The following is a 10704-nucleotide window of genomic DNA, read 5'->3' on the forward strand; positions in this document are numbered from 1 at the left end:
CGATGCATATTTTTTCCTACTAGATTCCTTGTCCACCTTCGCTGGAATCATAGGGCTCGACCTGCTAAAGCAGGTGGGAGCTGTTTTGTGCCTAAAAAAAGGTACCCTAAAATTCGGTGCGACTTCAGAGGCGTTACAGTACCACAAATGTACGCACGTCAATCACACAAGAAACAAAGAAGTCGGGGCACCACCTGCGGTGAAGGCAGATTTCCTGCAAATACTTCATCGAAACAGGAAGGCTTTTGCGGACTCTAACGAGGCGCTGATTTATAACACGGCTGTGTTGAAGATTTTGTCATTTCTGAAGTCAATGAACTACTTAAAAATGGCATAATCAGAAAGTCGAAATCGCCGTACAACAATCCGTTGTGGGTGGTCGACAAGAAGGGAACAGATGAGTTGGGCTTTAAGAATAAGCGTCTAGTAATAGACTTTAGGAAGCTCAACCTCAAGACTGTTGCCGACCCAATGCCGAGTGTCGCAATGATACTGGCTAATCTGGGTAAAGCCAAATACTATACGACGCTCGACCTGAAATCAGGTTATCACCAGATTACTCTGGCAGAGCAAGATCGTGAAAAGACGGCCTTTTCGATCAATGGGTACGAGTTTTGTTGACTTCCCTTTGGTTTGAAGAATGCAGCAAGCATTTTTCAGAGGACCATAGATGACGTTCTTCGAGAGCAGATTGGAAAATCTTGCTACGTTTACGTCATCGTATTTTCGGAAAATGAGTCGGATCATGTCAGACATGTTGACTGGGTGCTGAAAAGCCTTTTGGACGCTAACACGGACGCTTCAGCATACGGCATAGGTGCAGTCTTGTCGCAGAATGGCCGTCCCATAACTATGATTTCCCGGTCCTTAAAGGATAGGGAGGCGGACTACGCTACTAACGAGCGGGAGTTGCTTGCCATCGTATGGGCGTTGGGTAAATTGCGACACTTCCTTTACGGGGTTAGGGATATAAATATTTATACTGACCAGCAGCCTCTCACGTTCTCGGTGTCCGAGAGTAACCCTAATGCGAAAATAAAGCGCTGGAAAGCGCGCATTGACGAGACAGGGGCAAAGATTTTTTATAAACCTGGTAAGGAGAATCATGTGGCTGACGCGCTGTCGCGTCGAAACGTGAACACCCTGCAGGGAAGTCGCGAGGAGCCAGAGTCAGACGCGGCTACGATTCACAGTGAATTGTCCTTGACTTATACCATTGAGTCGACTGATAGGCCTTTGAACTGCTTTCGGAATCAGGTTGTGTTGGAGGAGGCGCCCTTTCCTCTAAGGAGGAATTTCATACATTTCGGCAAAAAAAAATCGCCATTTGATTAACTTTACCGATAGGGTCGCCCTCATTGAAACTATAAAGGCCATCATTGGCCCAAACGTGGTTAATGCATTTCACTGCACTCTCCCAGTCTTGGCTAGTTTCCAGCACGAGCCGGTAAGGGCCTTTCCAACTACGAAGTTTTGGTTCTGCAAAAACTTCGTGGCCGACGTGTTCAATGTCAGTGATAGAAGAGAAATCATCACTAAAGAACACAATCGAGCCCATACGGCGGCGCTTGGCTGTAGAATTTGCACAAAAGCCAAGTACGACAGACACCCGAAAAAACAGGAACTCGGCCAGACGCCACTTCCCTCACAAACTGGAGAGATGTTACACATTGACATCTTCTCCACAGACAAAAAATTTTTTCTAACTTGCGTTGACAAGTTCTCTAAATTTGCGGTGGTACAGCCTATCGCGTCTTGAACAATAGAAGATACGAGACCGCCTCTGCTGGTCTTGATGAATATGTTCCCTTCGGCTAAGCAGGTGTATTGCGACAATGAGCTCGCATTCAAATCAGAGACCATTAGGTGTCTGCTTTTGAACAATTACGGCGTAAGTGTAGTGAATGCACCTCCCCTTCACAGCACGTCTAATGGTCAGGTAGAACGCTTCCACAGCACTCTTCTGGAAATTGCCCGGTGCTTAAAGCTCCAAAGGGGTATAGTTGACACGGTTGACCTTATCTTGCAGGCCACCATTGAGTACAACAGATCCATCCACTCAGTGGTTGAGAGGAGACCTAAGGACATATTACTTAACTCTCCGCCGGAGTGCACCAGTGAGGTTAGGTAGAATAGAAAGGGCCAAATACAGCAGAATACCAGGGCTAATCGGGAACGTCAGAACAGAGTCTTCGAAGCGGGTGAAAGGGTTCTGGTAAAGACAAACCGCAGACTAGGCAACAAGTTGTCACCTTTGTGTGTCGAAAAAAGGGTCGAAGCGGACTTGGGGACAACGGTCCTCATTGAGGGGAGGACAATCTCCGTTGAATTTAGAAAACCATTATTTCATTACTCTTTTAGTAATAGTAGTTTCGACATTTTAGGATTACGCTCGTCATGCTTTCAATCGTGTCTGTGACAACAGCACGGACTACACGCACGCGGACTACATACCGATTATGGACGGGGACATTCTACTTTGGGACAGTTACGGATACTTACGGCACAACTAACCTCACGGACTATAGGACAATGACGGAGGAGACTATGAAGTTGGCGGAAATGTTTCCACAATCCCACATGAGGAAGCTGCTGGAAATTGACACTGGACACGTATTGGACATGTTGTCTGCTCTCGATGTGCAACATCGCAGTGTAAGAAGCCTCGACTTTTTGGGAACAGCTCTTAAGGTTGTAGCAGGCACCCCAGACGCGGACGACTTTAGGAAGGCAGAACTGACACAGATGCAGCTGGTCACTGCAAGCAATAGGCAAATTTAAATAAACTCTAAAATGCAGGAGAAAATTAACCAACTGACCGACACGGTAAACAGAATCATTAAGTCCTCTAAAGATAAACAGGCCGATACCGGCTACCTCTTTGAAACTCTAACAACGCGCAATAGAATGATGATAACAGAAATAGGGAATCTTATGCTTGCTTTAACCTTGGAAAGGATAAATTTAATAAACCCAGCAATAGTAGATCATTCTGATCTTATAAATATTCTCACTGACCAAATTACAGGGACCCCTATAACAGATATATTGAAAGTGTCTAATATTAAGGTAGAACGTAAGAATAATGTTATAAGTTTTATAATTGAATTCCCTATAATAAGCAGGCAATGCAGAAAGATAACCATTTTCCCAGTCGCCCACGACGGTTCCGTACTTCAACTCCACGACAATCTGGTTGCTGATTGCGACGGTCAGATGCTGGCTGTGGCGAATTGCTCACAAACTACTACTGCCACATTCTGCAAGCGGGCCAAGAACAGTAGCTGCGCACAAGGCCTCCATGCAGGGGGTTCGGCCCACTGCCAAACACAGCCGAGTCACCTTTTCCCTGTCACCGTAGTGGACGACGGCATCATCGGCATAAATGATCGCACCACGGTGCTCACCTACGACGACTGCGCCGCAATAAAGGTGAACGGAACAAACCTTGTCACCTTCTCGTCCCACGCCACGGTAAATGGCACACGATACTTCAATCGCAAGAGCGTGCAAAATCGGTTCCCGGTAGTGGCCGCGGCACCGTCTCTAAACATCAGCGGCCACGACACGATACTCAGCCTTCCCTACATTCATCGACTGAGCGAGAATAACCTCAACCATATCAAAGAGGTTAGAGACAGTGTTGCAGTCGGAAATACATTGGCGATTTCCCTCGGCATAATGCTGTTGGCTTGCGCTGTGGGGGCTGGAATCTACTGGCTCCGTACGCTGGCAGGCAAACGTCGGTACTCCCAGAAGATTGCGAAGATGTTGGAAAATTTAAACGCGACCGAGGACGGTCGGTCTTCGAGAGGGGGAGTAGTTAACCACTGACGATTGGCAACTGCTGAAAAGCCAATGACCAGAGTTGTGGTTGCGCCAGATGTGTTGCAACGACACTGTTGGCAGTGACGGACATCCGGTGCTAACGCTGCACTTTCGTGGGAGCGGCGGCGGCGACTCTGCGGCAGCGGCAGCGACTCCGCAGCAGCGACGGCGACGCTGCGGGCTTAGCTTATTATAATTTTGAATTGTATTCTTCAGTCTAATTCCGAAAACAATAAACGCGCAACGTATCGTCCGCAAACTTTCGCATTAGTTAACTCGGCTTTTAATTTGCAAACACTTTGCAAAAGGCAAACCATAGTTACAGATATTAAATAACTAATTTACATATTCTATGCTATATTCAACAGGCTCCAACGTTTGTATGAAAAATCTACAGTTTTCATCTGATTAACTTCAAACTTAGTTTGTATACTCTCAGAACAATTCCAAGAAAAACTGTATACTTGGTTTTGTTGGGGCACAAAAGCAAACCGCGTCAACAGCCCACAGCCCACACGGTAAAAGCTAGGATGCTGAAATTTGGGCTCAAGTATCCTATCATGATGTAGATGCGCACTAAGAAGGGATTTTGGAAAATTCGAGCTCCAAAAGGGGGAAAACGAGCTCCAAAGTTTGTTTGAAAAATCCGCATTTTTTAGCCGATCGACTTAAAACTTAGTTTCTAAAATCAATTAAAGAATACAAACAAAACTGCATACTTAGATTTTCGATTTTGTGTTGGGGCTTGAATTATTGGGGTTTTAATATTTATTCACTATTTCAAATGAAAAGTTTGTGTTATAAATTAAGTCCGATCGATTTAAAATTTGGGTAATGTAATCTACGTAACTAAATCTACAACTTTGCATTCAAGGATTTTCAAAATATGCATTTTACAAAAGCAGGCAGAACAAACAATACAAAATATCAAACAGTTGGGGACAACTAAGTATACATACACACACACACACACACACACACACACACACACACACACACACATGCAAGCACCTGTTCGTGTAGTTGCGTGCAAACGATTGAAATAGTCAAAGCAAAAAGTGAGACACTAGTTCGTGTCTATGTGTGCGGTTATCTACGTACGGTTGAAAAAGTAAAGAGAAACATACATATGTATGTATGTATGCCTGTGTATGAATATAGCATGTATGTACATTCGTATTAATGTATACATTGGGCAATCGAACACAGTTGTTTGATTGTAAATAAAATAATGCTCTAAAAACAACAACAACTGCAAGTCATTGGCTCGCTCTTCTTCTTTCGTTTTGACCATTTAATGCTAATTGCAAATGCAAAACGCCAAAAGTTTACAGTTACCGTCGCTAGGCAACGACTGCGTAACCGATAGTAAAGCAGAAACCGAATAACGGAGATACGCATATTCTCCTTCGCATTGCGGGCAGATGTATGTATATGATTTGTTCTTATTGATCTCAATAAATAATTAGATTTTATTATTTAAATATTCTGCTTATTGCATTCAAACTTCGATATTTTGATGGTATCGGTGGCTTCAACTATCGAAAGTTTTACTCTAGCAAATTGAGATGAGAATTGTCAGTGGTTTGGGCGTGACCGTATTGACTCAATATGGCACGAAAAGACTCAAATGTGAATTTAAAATTAGGATATACCTTATAATTATTCCCCTTTTTTCACATAGTCTATCTTAAAACGTTGCGTTATCTCTATATATAAAACAGTTTGCGCTGACTAATTGGTGATCAACGCACAGCCCAAACGGTAAAAGATGAAATTTGGACTCAAGTATCCTTTCATAGTATCAATCATAGTGTAGGAGCACACTAAGAAAGGCTTTTGGAAAATTCTAGCTCCAAAGGGGGGAAAACGAGCTTTAAAAAATATTAGTTATAGTGGTCATGTTCTTTTAACGAAATAGTTTGGCAAGAACAAAAATGTAACGGACTACTGAAAAATTTTTTGTCAAGAACTTCCTACTGGTAACTTATAAGGTGAAAACATATGGGTAGGTTATGCACACACAAAATAAATACAATTGGAAACATTATATTGAGCCGGGTTAGGACGGGCAATACCTGCTAGTATAGATATATATAAATTAGGTTTGCGGGAGGTGAAAAATGTAACAGGCAGAAGGAGACGTGGCAGACCCCACAAAGTATATATATTCTTGATCAGCATGACGAGACGAGTCGATTTAGCCCTGTCTGTCTGTCTGTCTGTCCATCTGTCAGTCTGTCCGTATGAACACCTGGACCTCAGAGACTATAAAAGGTAGAGACACCAAACTTCGCACAAAGATGCCTTATGTGTGTACGCTGTGCAAGTTTGTTTTATTTTTTTGATTTCACCCCCTCCCCCCACTTCCCCCCTATGGGGGTTATCCCGATTTTCCATTCGTATAATCGCCTATATCTCGGAGACTATAAGACCTGGGGACACCAAATTTTAGTCCAAGATGCCTTATGGCAGAAGACACCAAATTTTCCACAAAAATGCGTTATGTATACGCTATACGAGTATGTCTTATTTTTTTTATTCCCCCCCCCCCCCCCCCCCCACTACGCAACTATGGGTGTTTTCCCAATTTTCCATTCGTATAATCGCCTATATCTCGGAGACTACAGGACCTAGGGACACCAAATTTTAGTCCACGATGCCTTATGTGAATACGAAATTAGAAAATGTGTGTTTTGGAATTTCCCTCCCTCCCCCTTCACCAACTTGAAATTTTGAACTCAAATTTTGCATTTACACCCTGTTAGTGATTATGTGTCCTTATGCCAAGTTTCACTATGATAGACCGCTTTAACAAAAAGTTATTGCTATAAATATATTTGCTGCCCAAGTGCTGCCCGCGGCTGTTGTTGATGCTGGTGCTTTGGTTTACTGCAAACATGTTCACACGAACAGACGCACATAGGCATACATACACTCACATAGACGCAATTGCTATGTAAATGTGCAATTATACACCCTTTACGTGAGTTCGAATACCGAAAGAGGTAAAATCGGTCAAAATTTTTTTAAATTTATTTAATTTTTTAATTTCTATAATTATTCTTAACATATGTACAGAGTATTTCAAAGTCGGGACACCCGACTTTACCTTTTCTACTTGTTTTTGTTGCTGCTTTGGTTAAATTTTGTGCTCTATAGACACATATAAACACGCAGAGACACGAGTCTGATGTAAATGTATGCTCTTGGAACTGTACATGAACATATCTCCACTTTTGTACTTGTATATATTGAATAATTTGTATTTGTATTTGTAACTTGCAGAAGGAGGCGTGGCAGACCCCACAAAGTATATATATTCTTGATCAGCATGACGAGACGAGTCGATCTAGTCCTGTCTGTTTGTCCGTCTGCCTGTCTGTCCGTATGAACACATGGATCTCAGAGACTATAAGAGCTAGAGGCACCAAATTTTGCACAAAGATGCGTTATGTGTGTATGCTGTGCAAGTTTGTATTATTTTTTTGATTTTCCCCCAATTTCCCCCTATGGGGGTTTTCCCGATTTTCCAATCGTATAATCGCCTATATCTCGAAGACTATAAGACGCAATTGCTATGTAGATGTGCAATTATACACCCTTTACGTGAATTCGAATACCAAAAGAGGTAAAATCGATCAACATTGTTTTTTTTTAATTGTCTTACTTTTTTTAATTTCTATAATTATTGTAAGCATACGTACAGAGCATTTCAAAGTCGGGACACCCGACTTTAGCTTCTCTAGTTGTTTGAATTTCTAAAGAGCTCAATCACAACTTGGCATGTGCTTTTTTATATAATTGGCGAAGGCTTCCACTTTTTCCCATATCAACATAGTATTATATTCATCTCCGATTTTCACTTTAATTTTCTGTAATATTAGACTGCTTAAATGTGTCTTCTGAGTCTTTGTTGCTGCTCCAAATATCAACAATTATTGCAGAAAGTTCTTCGTGAAGTGCGGAGATGAAGGTTCCGACATAAGAGACATCAGAGCCGGACTGGGCCCAGTCCTCTATACGCTATGTACTGCTAACATGCCTATCATATAGGATAGAAGACTACTGGCTGCCACCTATGCCGGCGACACGGCCTTCTTGGAAAGCGATGTCTCGTCACAGACTACCACTGATATCCTCCAAATGCAGCTTGACTCCATTAATATCTGGCTAAAGAGATGGAATATGATGGTCAACCCCACTTAAACCACTTTAGCCCTAAGAAGTGGAGACTACCTTTCCGGTTGAACTGGACGGCTCAACTATCCCTAGCAGTGATACAGCCAAGTATTTGGGTCTGGTTCTAGACGGAAGATTTACCTGGAGACCTCACCTACTCAGCAAAAGATCACAGCTAAACGAAAGGCTCAAAAAGCATCTGTGGCTTGTTAGCAAAAGGTCCACCCAGAGGCTGCGCTTCAAGCTTTTAATTTATAATGCTATAATGAAACCCTAGTGGACCTATGGAATTCCGATCTGAGACACCGCCTGCCGAACCAACTGTAATATCATACAAAAGTTTCAAAACAAAGCACTCAGAATCATCTCCAATGCGCACCTATTCCACTCAACCGTGGAGATTCACAACGAGCTTGGAGTCCCATGGGCTTATCAGGAGATTTCCAGACTGAGCAGAGCCCACATGGAGCGACCGGACAGCCACACCAATCCCCCCGCCATTAACCTTCTTGACAACAGCACCTCCACCCGCCGTCTAAGAAGATATCACCCGCTTGACCGTCATCGCACAAACTACACTTCCGCACCCCTAAGGCACACATAATACAAAATCCTAATGCCAATATTCTCCCATTATAATTTGCTGATTGTCCAATTGGACAGATTGCAAATATAACCCACCTGTTACAACAACAAAAACAACAACAACAACAAAACTTGGAATGCCTTTATCGTATCCAATGCAGCTCCTTTTAAAAATCTGAAGGGATGGATAAACTTTTCTATATGAGATATTTTAGTTTACATAGTTGCCAACAAATATAAACAAATAGCGCAATCCTAGGCAATTTAATTGATGACGGTAATGCAGGGCAAGGTGCCGAAGCGGCAGAAAACGATGCGTCATGAGATTCAGAGCTAAGCTGTTCCTTAATGCAGACCTTGGTGGCTATGTACAATTCCTCTAGTTCAGTGTGTCCTTTCAGTCTCATTATGCACTGAGAGCAACTATAACATAATATGAAGTTGTGATTCACAGAATACTACTAAAAATGTAGATTACTCAATGCCGGCGGATTTTTTATGAAGCCATATTGAGCAGGACATAATACAGACTTACAAATAATTGCAAAGTAGAAGTAGTAATTATACCCTATTCCCAAAGTATAAAATAGTTTAGTGGGAATGTATATTGTTGGAGCACCTTGTATAATTATTAAGTCCTTCTTTTGCACTCTTTATTGCGCTCTCCATTTTCCTTGTACAAGCAAATTACTCATTTGGTAATAGCCGCACTAAAAACCTTTTTGTACATTTCCAAGCCATATTAAAGCCAATTCTTATAATCAAAGACTTCCGCGTGTCTTTTAATTAAAAACTAATTAAATATCGTTTGTTTGTTATCGCTAAAAATATATATATGTATTCTTGATCAGTATAGCAAGACCAGTCGATATAGTCATGCCCGTCTGCCCGCCCGTCCGGGTGAAGGCAAATATCTCAAAAAATATTAGAGCTAGAATACCCAACTTTGAGTTTCTTTCAATCCTACCCTCCCCGCTACCGCGCTTTTAGTGATTTTCCATATCTCCCGTAATTCTCCAAATGTTTGAATAAAAGTAAGTTACTATCCGTAAGCCAACTTTCATCAAGATAAGTCAATTTGAAATGCAGTCATATGCATAAATGTAATCTCTGCCCACGCTCTGCATGCACATAAACTGGCATAGACATGATTGTGTTGTAATTGTATGCTGTCGCAACTGTACATAAACAAATGTCATCATTCATGCTGTATTTATTTTATTTAAATAATTTATGAAATAAAAATTACCAAAATGATTTCTATTAATATTTTTAAAATTTTTCTATTTCATTTAAAGGCAATTATTGACTCTCCCGACAAACAGTTGACGTTGAATGAAATATATAACTGGTTCCAGAACACTTTTTGTTATTTCCGCCGAAACGCAGCAACTTGGAAGGTAATAAAGGAAATAAACTCGTATGTCCATACAAATAATATAAAGCTTTCAATATCAGATATTTACTTATCATCAAATGTACCAGATAATAATGTCCATAATTTCATTACGGTACAAGTTCAGAAAGTTTAAAGATTTTTAAATGCCGTTATTAAATTATTTATGAAATCCTACCTAGAACGCTGTCCGTCATAATTTATCGCTTCACAAATGCTTTACGAGAGTAGAGAATGTGAAAGGTGCGGTTTGGACTGTAGATGAAATCGAATTTTATAAACGGCGCCCACAGCGTACTTCAGCAGTTTCTAACACAATAGCATCAATTACTGGTACAAGCAATGCGACAAATTCGAATTATTTTGTAAGCCTGAGCTTTGGGTATGTGGGTTAAATTTTTTTTCTTTTTCCCTCTATTACTTTTTTATTACATTCGTACTCATACACTACTTAGTCATTAATTTGGGAAATGAGATACTTGCCTGCGTTCTATGAAAGCTTGCCATTTTAATAGAATGGGGAGCTGGTTTAATTAATTATTTGTTTTTCAGATATCATTATTATTACGTAACGTCTTTTGTATACTCTGTACATGAAAAATGTAACAAGCAGAAGGAGGCACGTTAGACCCCACAAAGTATATACACTTACCAGAAAAACAATGCTTACAAGCTCATTCTATATATAAATTTTGTAGACAGACGGACGGACG

At 41.2% G+C, this 10704-nt stretch overlaps 1 protein-coding gene across 1 annotated transcript in view; it reads left to right on the forward strand.

The window, feature by feature from the left end:
• Positions 1 to 10386, forward strand: part of LOC115628090 (forkhead box protein P1) — a 211528-nt gene extending 201142 nt beyond the window's left edge. Inside the window, exons 6-7 of the mRNA XM_030524067.1 lie at positions 9894 to 9995; positions 10174 to 10386. Coding sequence (XP_030379927.1) covers positions 9894 to 9995; positions 10174 to 10386 — 315 coding nt within the window. The remainder of the gene's footprint in view (positions 1 to 9893; positions 9996 to 10173) is intronic.
• The last annotated feature ends 318 nt before the right edge of the window (positions 10387 to 10704 follow it).

This window comes from Scaptodrosophila lebanonensis, unplaced genomic scaffold (genome assembly GCF_003285725.1).
Source record: "Scaptodrosophila lebanonensis strain 11010-0011.00,11010-0021.00 unplaced genomic scaffold, SlebRS2 tig00000101-arrow-pilon, whole genome shotgun sequence".
NCBI classification, from domain to species: domain Eukaryota; kingdom Metazoa; phylum Arthropoda; class Insecta; order Diptera; family Drosophilidae; genus Scaptodrosophila; species Scaptodrosophila lebanonensis.